Source organism: Babylonia areolata, chromosome 15, assembly GCF_041734735.1.
Source record: "Babylonia areolata isolate BAREFJ2019XMU chromosome 15, ASM4173473v1, whole genome shotgun sequence".
NCBI lineage: Eukaryota > Metazoa > Mollusca > Gastropoda > Neogastropoda > Buccinidae > Babylonia > Babylonia areolata.
Genome location: NC_134890.1, coordinates 4,434,349 through 4,448,409, shown reverse-complemented (window position 1 = coordinate 4,448,409; position 14,061 = coordinate 4,434,349). Strand labels below are relative to the sequence as shown.

The window sequence follows — 14,061 nt, the reverse complement described above, 5'->3', positions numbered from 1 at the left end:
GGATGTCAGCGGGTCTATTCCTTTCATTGTTGGTCTCGTCGTCTGCGTCAACATCTTTTATGCGGTGAGTCACGTGACTTCCGTTGCTGGATGCTGCTGCTCTTCCACTTTTTCTTTGTTCTCTTCATTCTTTCTTCTTCATTTTTTCTTTCATCCTTTCTTCTTCTTCTTCTTCCTCCTCTTCCCCACCCCCCCTGTTCTCTCTCCTCCTCACTCCTCCTCTGCTTCTTCTTCTTTTTCTTTCGTAAACTAATCGAAGACAAAAGCAACACAGCCTTCATATGGAAAGCTTTACACCAACTCACCAAACCAAACTCTTCAAATGCGGAATGTCTCATTCCTGTTGCATCACTGAAAATCACTTTGCTGACATTGGAAACAAATTAATCGCAAAAGACGACGCACACACTTCTTTTGATTTCAGCATTTTAGAAAACTTCTGTCATAATAAAGATATAAAAACAAAGTTTTCTGTTCCATTAATGTCTGTTCATGAAGTCTTATCTCTTTTAGTATCGCTAATAAATAAATACTCGTGTGGCTTCGATGGTATTAGTCCAAACATATTTAAAATATCTGCACCTTATATTGCTGATTCTCTTACTTATCTCTTCAATCTTTGTCTATCCAAAAATCATTTTCCAAAAGAGTTTAAATATGCAAAAGTTATTCCACTGCATAAAAAAGGTAATGCTAATGATGTCAATAATTACAGACCGATCTCATCGTTGTCTTCTGTCTCAAAAGTTCTAGAACGTCATGTACACCTTTGTCTTACATTCTTTATTGAAAAATATCAGCTTCTATATACCAATCAATCAGAATTTAGACAGCACCATTCTTGTGAGACTGCTTTATGTAGAATAACTGATGCATGGCTGCATGGTATCAGTAACAACAAGGCGGTTGGAGTGATATTCCTTGATTTCACAAAAGCGTTTGACCTAATCAATCACGAAATATTGCTTCAAAAATTGAAATGTTATGGTATTGACGATAACTGCTTATTGTTTCTCAGGTCTTACCTAGAAAACCATGTTCAATCTGTCTATTCACGTGGCTTTATTTCTTCCAAAAGGCATGTTCCAAGAGGAGTACCACAAGGGTCAATTCTCGGCCCTCTCTTATTTTCCTTGTATATCAATGATCTACCTTTATCAATTCAACATGCAGTATGTGATTTATTTGCTGATGATGCATCAATACAATATGCTAGTCGCAATGTTGACGAAATTAGTTATCATCTGAATGTCAACATGAAATCTGTCGAAAACTGGTGTGATGATAATGATATGGTCGTGCACCCTGAAAAGACAGAATGCATGTTAATTTGTTCTCGTCAGAAAAGACAGAACATGAAAGAAACACAACTTAACATAAAACATAAAGACAATATTATTAAACAAGTTACTAATCATATGCTATTAGGCATTACTATTGATCAAAATCTTTCGTGGCAGGAACATATTCCTTGCCTTATAAAACAAGTATCATCTAGTGTATTCCAATTGTCACAGATCAAACACTTTCTTGATAATCATTCTAGATGTGCGTTTTACTTTGCCTATATTCAGTCTCGTCTCAGCTATTGCTCGATTATTTGGGGTAAATGTCCTCCTTCTACATTAAAGCCACTTTGCTCTTTACAAAAACGTGCCATTAAGATGATTAGCCATGCAAATACCACAGGCGGATCTGTGCACAATATGTACAAAGAACTTCAAATATTACCTGTTCATCTACTTATTAGATATAACACATTGATTCTTGTGCATAAGATTGTTCATAACGCATGCCCACAATATTTAAAATCATTATTTTGTTTCCAGTTCCAACGTAAATCAGACAGACTTATTGTCCCAAAGCCTAAAATTTATTTATTTAAGATGAGTCTCTCATTTAATGGAAGCATAGAATGGAACATGCTTCCAAAGACATGTCGTCAAGTTCCAGCCATATCTCTCTTTAAAACTCACATAAGAATATTTCTATTCGATACTAATGATTAACCTACTCGCGGTCTTTTGCAAATGCTTGCTTGTACTCAGTCCACTAGCTGCCATGCCATGATGAATGAAAAATTGAATGTATGTGTGACCGTGCTAGCAAATGAACAGTAAGTGTGTGTGTGTGTGTTTGTGTGTGTTTCAGTGTGTGGGTGTGAATGTGTACGCATGTCTTTGTTTGCTTGTTTTATAATTGTGTGTGTGTGTGTGTGTGTGTGTGTGTGTGTGTGTGTGTGTGTGTGTGCATTGCGTACGTATGTAAGAGGGAGAAAAAAAAAATCTGCATCTCTTGTTTGTCTCATCACCAGAATGTGGCATGCTAGTCACGAACTCACTCACACACACGCACACACAGACAGACAGGCACAATCACACACACACACACACACACACAGAGCACAGCAGAGTCGCTTGTCACGCTGCGACAAGTGACAGCCCCCTCCTCCCCTACCTTCCTTCCTCCCCTCCCCCTTCCCTTCACCCAACCGTCACACCCCCTCTACCCCCGCCCATCCACCCCTCTCCCCCTCACTCACTCCTTTCGGCTATGGTGACTGAGCTGATGACAGACAGATGATTATGATTTATTACTGATTGTGTGCCAAGCATACACCGGGCTGCATGTCACAGCGACATGTATTTCTATTGTATGGCGTTGTCTTGTGTGGAATTGTAGCATAGACTGTATCATCTTAGACGAAAAGACAATAGATAAATAAACGGACGCATAGCAGATGTGGTGTAGCGTTTATGGATTTGTCCGAACTCAGTGACGCTTCCTTGAGTAACTGAACTGGATTGTATTGTATTGCATTGTATTGTTCCGGGGTTACGCTGCTGGTCAGGCATTTGCTTAGCAGATGTGGTGTAGCGTATATGGATTTGTCCAAAAGCAGTGATGCCTCCTTGAGTAGTTAACTAAACTGTATTGTATTGCATTGTATTGCACTGTATTGCATTGCACTGTATTGTATTGCACTATATTGCACTGCATTGCACTGTATTGCATTGTATTGCACTGTATTGCATCGCACTGTATTGTATTGCACTATATTGCACTGCATTGCACTGTATTGCATTGTATTGTATTGCAGTGGCGCCTCCTTGAGTAACTGAAATGAACTGAACTGAATTGTATTGTTTTGTATTGTACTGTATTGCATTGTATTACATTACTTTGCACTGCACTGTACTGCATTGCATTGCATTCTACTGTATTGTATTGTATTGTATTGTATTGTATTGTATTGCAGTGGCACCTTATTGAGTAACTGAAATGAACTGTACTGTACTGCATTGCATTGCATTCTACTGTATTGTATTGTATTGTATTGTATTGTATTGCAGTGGCACCTTATTGAGTAACTGAAATGAACTGTACCGTGCTGTATTGCATTGCATTGTATTGCATTGCAGTGTAGTGTGGTGTATTGTATTGTATTGTATTGCTTTGCATTGAGTGTAGTGTAGTGTATTGCATTGCATTGTATTGCATTGCAGTGTACTGTGCTGTATTGCATTGCATTGCAGTGTAGTGTGCTGTATTGCATTGCATTGTATTGCATTGCAGTGTGCTGTATTGCATTGCATTGTATTGCATTGCAGTGTAGTGTGCTGTATTGCATTGCATTGTATTGCATTGCAGTGTAGTGTGCTGTATTGCATTGCATTGTATTGCATTGCAGTGTAGTGTGCTGTATTGCATTGCATTGCAGTGTAGTGTGGTGTATTGTATTGTATTGCATTGCAGTGTAGTGTATTGCATTGCATTGCATTGCAGTGTGGTGTATTGCATTGCATTGTATTGCATTGCAGTGTAGTGTGGTGTATTGCATTGCATTGCAGTGTAGTGTGGTGTATTGCATTGCATTGTATTGCATTGCAGTGTAGTGTGCTGTATTGTATTGTATTGCTTTGCATTGAGTGTAGTGTAGTGTAGTGTAGTGTAGTGTAGTGCAGTGCAGTGTAGTGTAGTGTAGTGTAGTGTAGTGCAGTGCAGTGTAGTGCAGTGCAGTGTTGTGTAGTGTAGTGTAGTGTAGTGTAGTGCAGTGTTGTGTAGTGTAGTGTAGTGTAGTGCAGTGCAGTGTAGTGCAGTGCAGTGTTGTGTAGTGTAGTGTAGTGTAGTGTAGTGTAGTGCAGTGTAGTGTAGTGCAGTGTAGTGTAGTGTAGTGTAGTGCAATGTAGTATAGTGCAGTGTAGTGTAGTGCAGTGTAGTGCAGTGTATTGCAGTGGCGCCATCTTGAGTAACTGAAATGAACTGTATTGAATTGCATTGTATTGCATTGCAATGCATTGTATTGTATTGAGTTGTATTGCATTGCAGTGGCACCTTATTGAGTAACTGAAATGAACTGTACTGTGCTGTATTGCATTGCATTGTATTGCATTGCAGTGTAGTGTGGTGTATTGCATTGCATTGTATTGCATTGCAGTGTAGTGTGGTGTATTGCATTGCATTGTATTGCATTGCAGTGTACTGTGCTGTATTGCATTGCATTGCAGTGTAGTGTGCTGTATTGCATTGCATTGCATTGCATTGCAGTGTGCTGTATTGCATTGCATTGTATTGCATTGCAGTGTAGTGTGCTGTATTGCATTGCATTGTATTGCATTGCAGTGTAGTGTGCTGTATTGCATTGCATTGTATTGCATTGCAGTGTAGTGTGCTGTATTGCATTGCATTGCAGTGTAGTGTGGTGTATTGTATTGTATTGCATTGCAGTGTAGTGTATTGCATTGCATTGCATTGCAGTGTGGTGTATTGCATTGCATTGTATTGCATTGCAGTGTAGTGTGGTGTATTACATTGCATTGTATTGCATTGCAGTGTAGTGTGGTGTATTGCATTGCATTGCAGTGTAGTGTGGTGTATTGCATTGCATTGTATTGCATTGCAGTGTAGTGTGGTGTATTGTATTGTATTGTATTGCTTTGCATTGAGTGTAGTGTAGTGTAGTGTAGTGCAGTGTAGTGCAGTGCAGTGTAGTGTAGTGTAGTGTAGTGTAGTGCAGTGCAGTGTAGTGTAGTGCAGTGTAGTGTAGTGTAGTGTAGTGTAGTGTAGTGCAGTGTAGTATAGTGCAGTGTAGTGTAGTGCAGTGCAGTGTAGTGCAGTGCAGTGTTGTGTAGTGTAGTGTAGTGTAGTGCAGTGTAGTATAGTGCAGTGTAGTGTAGTATAGTGCAGTGTAGTGTAGTGCAGTGTAGTGCAGTGTATTGCAGTGGCGCCATCTTGAGTAACTGAAATGAACTGTATTGTATTGTATTGTATTGTACTGAATTGCATTGTATTGCACTGCAATGCATTGTATTGTATCGAGTTGTATTGCATTGCAGTGACGCCTCTTTGAGTAACTGAAATGAACTGAATTGTATTGCATAGCATTGTATTGCATTATATTGTGTTGTGCGTTGTACATTACATTGTGTTTTCTGTTTGTTTGTTTGTTTGTTTGGTCATGGCAGATTTCGCCGTGTAAAACTCGGGCATCTCTTCCCAGGGGGAGAGCATATCGCCACAGTACAGTGGCACCTTTTTTTTTTTCTGCTAGCAGGTGAAACCTGCTTGTTTTCTTATCAAAGCGGATTTTCCGACATAGTTTTGCCAGGGAGAAGCCCTTTGCTGCCGTGTATTTTTTTTTTTACGTGCGCTCCATGCATGCTGCACACGGGACCTCGGTTTGCCATCTCATTCGAAAGACTAGCTCCTAGACCACCACCATTGTGAAGGGTGAGGGTTGGGGGGGAGTGAAAATTCAAGTCTCTGTGAGAGTTGAACTCGTACACACACACACACACACACACACACACACACACACACACACACACACACACACAAACAAAAAAACAACAAAAAACAACAAAACCAACAACACTCACTCACTCAGTCACACACACACACACACACACACACACACACACACACACACACACACACGCACACACACACGCACACACACAAACACACACAAACACTCACTCAGTCAGTCAGTCATACACACACACACACACACACACACACACACACACACACACGCACGCACACACACTCACTCACTCAAACATATACATACATTCAAACACTTGAACTTGTAGACACACACACACACACGCGCGCGCGCGCACGCACACACACACACACACACACACACAATACAGACACACACACGCGCGCGCGCACCCACTCACTCACTCACTCAGTCACACACACACACACACACACACACACACACACACACACACACACACAGCAGTGTATTTCTGATTTACCACGTGAGACATAAGACACTCACACAAGCAGTACAGAACCATCCCGAATTCCATTCTGAGTCTTGAGGGCCGGGGAAAGGGTCAGTATTGGAAACCCGATACAGGTATCATCAGGTTTCAGGTAAGAATGGACATAGGTGTTTCATTTCTTCGGCACCCAAAATATACATCCTTCCTCCATTCCAAGCCCTGGCGATCAGATTACAATGACAGGGGTCACCAGAAGACGTAGACCCGAGGTATTCTCTTACACACACACCAAGGACAAAAAACCTTGGACTGATGGGTGAAAGGGAGGGAGAGAGAGAAAGAGAGGGGGGAGGGGAGGGAGAGAGGGAGAGAGAGAGGGAGAGACACAGAGAGAGAGAGCGAGAGAGAGAGAGAGAGAGAGACAGACAGACAGACAGACAGACAGACACAGACACAGGAAGAGAGGGGGCGATATAGAGAGAGGGAGGGAGAGAGAGAGAGATGGAGAGAGAGAGAGAGAGACGGAGGGAGGGGGAGAGGGAGGGGGAGAGAGACGGGGAGGGAAAGAGGGAGAGAGACAGACAGAGAGAGAGGGGGGGCAATACAGAGAAAGGGAGGGAGGGAGTGAGAGAGAGGGAGGGAGAGAGAGAGAGAGAGAGGGGAGAGAGAGAGACAGAGAGAGATAGAGAGAGGGCAATACAGAGAGAGGGAGGGAGAGAGAGAGGGAAAGAGGGAGGGAGGGAGAGAGAGAGAGTGAGAGACAGACAGACAGACAGACAGATATCGAGACAAAGAGACAGAGAGAGAGAGAGAGAGAGAGAGAGAGAGAGAGAGAGAGAGAGAGAGAAGAGATGCAGAGAAAGAGAGACAGAGACAGAATGATAACAAATATGAAAGCGGAGATACATTTATTTTTATGTTGGTGTTGACGAGCCTGTGATTGCACATATTAATTTCCATGTGGATTAATAGTTTTTGAATTTGATTTAAAAAAAAATGACAGGGCGTGAAAAATGTTTTGCCAAAGACGAGAAAATATATACAGTGTACATCACACACACACACACACACACACACACACGACACGACTGACACGTACATATAAAAAAGGGTTATAAGGATAAAAATAATTTATTTATTAATATTCTTAATTCATAATAACTGTGTGTGTGTGTGTGTGTGTGTGTGTGTGTGTGTGTGTGCGTGCGTGCGTGCGTGCGTGTGTGTGTGCGTGCGTGCATGCGTGTGTGTGTGTGTTTGCGTGCGTGCGTGTGCATGCATGCGTGCGTGCGTACCGGTGTGTGTGTGTGTGTGTGTGTGTGTGTGTGCAGCACAACATATCGGGAGCTTCCATGAACCCTATCCGTGCTTTGGGTCCCGCGGTAGTCCAGGGCAACATGGAGAAACAATGGGTAAGTTTACCCACTGGTATGAAATTCTGAGTAATAATAACAATCATGATGATAGAAATAATGATAATGATAATAAAATCATCTATTTTCAGTGTAATATCATCATCTTAAATGAACAGACTGCACACAGATAAACGAACGAAATAAACGATGATCTAAAAATAGGTGGACAGCGCAAACCTTTTCTGAATCCCTTTGCTCACTGAAGCAAGCGGAAGTTTTCAATCAGCCATTTTGCTACTCGTGTCAGTATTGCGCGAAGCGGTAAGTCGCTGAGCTCACAGCTGGTTTCAATGGCTGCTTCACGGCAAGCTTTCACTTGCTCGCGGCGTTAGTTAGGCTGACATTCCTGTGTGTATCTCCACTGCAAGTTTGCGCCACGTGTCACTGCACTGTTTTCCTGTAATAACTTTGACAAATAAACCATTGGCAGATATTAATCAATGCACAACATTTGGCATGTCGTGGGGGCAAGCGTAAAACGATTTCATCGAAGATACACGGTTTACAGTTCAAAACTACCACCAGTTTGCAGACAGACTTCTCAACGGACTGCCAGCCGGATACGAGTGTCAGTATGGCGTCCAGTTGGCTTCAAATTTCTTGGCCAGTGAGCTTAGTAGTTCTACCCCATTAGAGGGGGCCATCTCAAAATCATGATTTGAGTGTGCATGCTGGGTATCTGAGCTAATCACTTCGTGTCCAGCTCGTCTAGACGTCGGTCGCTTGTTTCACAGCTTGCGTCACTCGGTTGATGCCAGTGTTTTGTTTTGTTTTGTTTATTCGCGTAACTGATTTCAGTCTTAATCCTCTTTAATGTGATACCTGATGTATGGTACACTACAAAGTCTGACGCAGTTAATTATTTCTGTGCATGGATATGTCTGTTTCCTGAGAAATAATGGGTAAGTTATATCTGTTTCCTTGTCCCTGCATATGTCTTTTCTTTCTCGGGGTCTTCTTTGTCTTCAGTTCCTCTCTCTCTGTCTTTCTTCCTGCCTGTCTGTCTGTCTCTCTCTCTCGCTCCAGGACAACATGGAGAAACAATGGGTAAGTTGTATCCGTTACCTTGTCCCTGCGTCTGTCTCTTTCGGTCTTTCTCTCTCCAGGTCTTCTCTGTCTCCCCCCCCCCCTCTCTTTGTTCCGGTTTGCAACCCCTATGTCGCTATAGCTCTACCGCTAATGACATTCAGTGTTCTCTGTCTGTATATCTGTCTGTCTGTCTTTCTCTGTGTCCCTCTCGCGCGCGCGTGTGTGTGTGTGTGTGTGTGTGTGTGTGTGCGAGAGAGAGGGGTGGGGATGGGGTATGGGTCACAGACAAACAGACCAACAGAGGTTCGTATGAATGTCTTTTGTTTTCATATCATTTTTTTTCCCCGCTAGCGAACTGATCGTATTCATCGGCTGCATGCTTTCCGATGTGAACTACATGCACCTGTGCACATGACACACAATGACACACTTGTTGAGCACAAATGAATCCAAACCAGTTGGGGTGGGGGTGGGGGTGGGGGGTGGGGGATCAAGACATTCCAACACTCACTCACATCACTTTTAACAAGAGAAAGAGCGAGTCCTTGACTCATTTGACATCAGACAGACAGACAGACGGAAAAGCAGGTCGACAGGCAGACAGACAGACGGCCTGACAGGCAGATAGACAGGTAGACATACAGACAGACAAACGGACAGGCAGATAGACAAACAAGAGAGGCAGACAGACAGACAGACAGACGGGCTGACAGGCAGATAGGTAGACAGGCGGACAGACAGACAAACGGACAGGCAGATTAACAGACGGACAGACAGGCAGACAAACGGACAGGCAGATAGACAGACAGACAGACAGAGAGGCAGACAGGCGGGCAGGCAGACAGACAGACAGGCAGGCAGGCAGACAGACAGACAGGCAGGCAGGCAGACAGAGAAGCACTCTGGCAGGCAGGCAGGCAGGCAGGCAGGCAGGCAGACAATACCTCAATGAGCAATCTTTCTGTGGAGTTTGGTGAAGTACCTTTCCGTGTCAATCTCATTCCACTCCCTCTTCCCCCCCTCCCCCCGCCCCCCCCCCCTCCCCTCCCCCCCGTCCCTCTCCACACATTCCTTACGTGGCTGGTTCAGTCTCCGTCTGTCTCTCTCCTTCTTCGTATCTCTTCCTTCCTTCCCTTCTTCCTTCCCTCTCTCCTTCACGCATATGCATACTGTGTTATTTTGTGGAGAATTGTGTATTTTCTATGTCATATATTTGTTCTTGTAGTTGTTGTTGCTATGCCATGTGTATGCATTTTTTTTCCTACTTTTTTTTCAGTCTTGTGTTTACAAGACTTGTTTATACGTTTTCTTTACGAGGGTAGGGTGAAAACAGGCTGATAAGTGCCTATTCCTTTTCCCTCAATAAAAAATAGATTCGATTTAGATTTCTGTCTCTGTCTATTTCTGCCCCTGTTTCTGTGTCTGTCTATTTCTGTCTCTGTCTACTCCTGTTTCTGTCTATTTCTGTCTCTGTGTCTATTTCTGCCTATGTCTCTGTCTGGTTCTATCTCCGTCTGCCTGTTTCTGTCTCTCTGTCTCCCTGTCTATTTCTGTCTCTGTCTGTTTCTGTCTCTGTCTGTCTCTGTCTCTCTGATACTGTTTCTGTCTCTGTCTGTCTGTCTGTGTCTGTCTGTTTTCGTCTCTGTCTATTTGTGTCTGTCCCTGTTTCTTTTTGTCTGCCTTTGTTTCTGTCTCTCTTGTTCTGTCTGTTTCCGTCTCTGTTTCTGTGTCTGTCCCAGTCTCTTTCTGAGCCTGTCTGTCTCTGTGTCACACACCCTTCCCAACCCAGCCGTCGTGCATCCATCTCGTTCTCCCTTTTCCAGATCTACTGGGTGGGGCCTCTGGTGGGGGGCGCCGCAGGCTCCCTCCTCTACGACAAGGTATTCTCCGTTTCCATGACGCCAGCCAATCTACGCCGCTGCTGCCTGACACGTGGGTCCTACGAGGGCGTGTCCACTGAGAGCGAGAGGGGTGGCGGGCCGCAGCAACAGCAGCTGATTGAAGTCAAGCCCAGCAAGTCTCTCTCCCATCACAGCTTGGCGTCTCTGGACAGGGCGGAGCCCGTGTGAACCAGGGTCCCCAACATCCCATTCTTGTCTTCTCCACCCACCCCCAACCCCCGAATTCCCCCTCCCCGTCGCCCCCCTCGCCTCGCCCCCCCTCCCACCCCTACCCCCACCGTTGCCGAAACAGGACGCAAAGAAATGATACGAACAGCTAGATAAGAGCTGGGCCCCTTTCATGTTTCCTTGTTTGGTATCCTGATTGTATGTTTTACTTGTTGTTGTTTTTTGTTGTTGGTTTTGGTAGCGTGGGAAAGCTTTCTTTGTTTGCCTTTTAAAACTGGAACAAAGTATTACAACAGGTTTTTGTGTGTTTTGTTTCGTTTGTTTTTATGGGCGGTTATCTGTTTTCATCGATTTGAATCAATCTAAACCAGTATTTCATACTCCGAACAACAGCATTAACAAAGAAATTTAACCTCCAAGTTCGCTAAAAATACTAAATTGTTTGGAGTTTTCATGCTGGCCCTAGGGTTATCTGTTTAATGCAAACAGATGTATATACCTACTTTCTCGACCACTGATGACACAGTTATCAAAACCGCGTAGATCAGTTCCATAGAGATCCACTGGTTGTGTATATCAACAACTCGGAATTCTCTGCCTATTGCTCTCAGACAAACAACTCATCTATCTATCTTTAAAGCAAATCTTAAAAATTATCTCTTTAAAAAAAATACTTGTCATAACTCAAATAGTGCTGTTGTCCCAGGCCTATGGCAATGTGAGTATGTGTGATGGGAGAGTAGAGAGAATGGGTGGTGGGTAGATGGATGGTGGTGGTGTGGTTCGAAAGGGAGAATGACCCGATTTTTACCCCTTTTACCTTTTCTACCGAAAATTTTATTTTATAATTTTTACAAAATCTGTGGCATGCAGATTACAATTATGTTCCTTTTTACACGTATGTATTTTAAGTGAAAATTGCTGTCATCTCAGCCGTTTAATCATGTGTGTGTCTGTGCGTGTGTGTTAGTGTGAGTGTTGGAGTGTAACAGTTGTAGTATTCATAGTATGTTACTTTGTGAGTTTTATGCATTGTGTTTTTATAATATTAATGATTCTGTTTTATGTTTCTGCTACTTTTTATATGATTTCTTGTTTCACTTTAGGTATTGGATTGTAAAGCGCTTAGAGCTTGCTTATGCTCGTATTATAGCGCTATATAAAAATAAAATATTATCATTATTATTATTATTATTAAAATTACATATACATTCAGAGAGATATTGTTAAATTTATACAGCCTATTTAACATAGAAGAGACCATTTAGCTCTACAGTCTAAATCTCCACGAGCAAAACCGAAACTAAGTTTCGTTGAGAAATACAGTGGTGTGTATGTGAACTTACTATTTCCATCTCCATATCATTTAAGACCGTCTCTCTCAGGCAGCCAAAAAACAACCCTTTCTGAAAACACAATGTTGCTTTTACTCAGATCCACATTGAGCTTAAATTCTGAAGCTCCTCTGATTAAACTGATTAACTGAGGCTAGAGAACAACAATTGTGACGGATCACAACAAAATGCAGACATGATGGGCAGTTCATTAACAACACGTGAATTTAACACAGGACTGCAAACATCTCCCTGTTTCACACCACTTGTATAATTGATGTATTCTGTAAGTTTATTACCACATTTTACTTTAGCTATAACGGTACCATACATGGTCCTTATATATCTAAAATGTTTGCCATTTGTATCATTTTACATAAGAATTGGCCATAGTAATTTTCTTGAAACTGAATCAAATACTTTTCCACTGACAATAGTAATTTTGCTGAAACTGAATCAAATGCATTCCCCAAATCTCTGAAAGCTTAGATATATTCTTCTGTTTAATCAAAACTGTTTTTGAATAAGTGCTAACAATAACGTTAACATGTGGTCAATACTAATCTGTCTTACAGCCCGCTTGGTAATTCTCCTGTAATGCTATTCTGATTGACCCAGTATTGTAATTATTGTAATCTAATATCTCGTGAAACTGTAAAGTTTGCTGCGATGTCACACAAAGATATTCTTTATAATAGGATCAATCCTGTTGCCTTTATTAAAAAGGAGCAACAATACCTTCTGGCCAACAAGATACCCGGATATTGACCTATATGAATGGGATGGAGAGCAAGAGAGAGGGAGAGAGAGAGAGAGGGAGAGAGAGAGAGGGTGCACGTGTGTGTGTGTGTGTGTGTGTGTGTGTGTGTGTGTGTGTGTTCTTTCATTTTATGTGATAAAAGTCAGTTGTGAAATGTGTCGGACACCAAGTCTATGGTTTAGTCTATGAGTCAATCGGTAAGTCCTGTATAAACAGCAATCTTTATGTCCATCCAACTAAAATGGTGGAAACCACGCGCGCGCGTGCGTGTGGGCGATTGTGGGTATGTATGTGTCCGTGTGTTGAATGTATGTGCATGCGCACATGACGTATTGTGTGGAGAGATTGTTTCGGCAAACCGTACAGCCTAAACAGGGCAAAAAGATACGTGACAATAGTAGTATTGATTTTGCATGCACGAGGTGAGCTTGTTCTATTACGAAAGCTACAGTGTTTAGATATTCGTGTACGAATACTTGGATGTGGTTATGTTGTTCTGTGTTGTTCTGGAACTCCCAATAATCTTGTGTAACTATGATGGCAATAGTCGGACACTTGTGAAAAATATATCAAACAAATGTTTTACTTTTATAATTAGACGGAGCATAATTAATTGCGTTTAAGTGCTGTTTTTGTTGTTGTTGTTTCTTTGTTTTGTTTTGTTTTGTTTTTGTTAATCAGAAATTACATGTTTTTTTTAGGTATTATCGTTGATTTTTATATATATTAAACTTGCCAGAACTGAAATTACGTACTGTGATGTGTGTGTGTGTGTGTGTGTGTGTGTGTGTGTGTGTGTGTGTGTGTGTGTGTGAGTGTGTGAGTGTGTGTGTGTTGTGTGAGTGTGTGTGTGTGTGTGTGTGTGTGTGTGTGTGTGTGTGTGTTGTGTGTGTGTGTGTGTGTGTTGTGTGTGCGTGTGTGCGTGCGTGCGTGTGTGCGCGTGCGTGCATGCGCGTGTATGTGCCAATAATCTACTAAATCATTTGAATCAAACAACAAATGTAAGCGCCAACGCTTTTCACACTTGTGCTTGCACAATGTGTATCCTACATGTGACTGCACAAGCACAATCATGGGAGATTACATCGATTACCGGTATACAACAGTAACAGCACTACCAAAACACAGGGGGCGGGGGGGGGGGGGGGGGGGGGGGGGGAGAGAGAGAGAGAGAGAGAGAGAGAGAAGACAAGACAAGACATGCAAAATCTTTAC

The 14,061-nt window shown here is 42.5% G+C and overlaps 1 protein-coding gene across 1 annotated transcript in view; it reads left to right on the top strand.

Annotated features, from left to right (window-relative positions):
• Positions 1–13,593, top strand: part of LOC143290377 (aquaporin AQPAn.G-like) — an 18,482-nt gene extending 4,889 nt beyond the window's left edge. Inside the window, exons 3-5 of the mRNA XM_076599760.1 lie at positions 1–64; positions 7,571–7,651; positions 10,507–13,593. The exon at positions 1–64 is cut by the window's left edge and continues 163 nt beyond it. Of these exons, the coding sequence (XP_076455875.1) occupies positions 1–64; positions 7,571–7,651; positions 10,507–10,752 (391 nt within the window). The 3' untranslated portion in view covers positions 10,753–13,593. The remainder of the gene's footprint in view (positions 65–7,570; positions 7,652–10,506) is intronic.
• Positions 13,594–14,061: the final 468 nt, after the last annotated feature.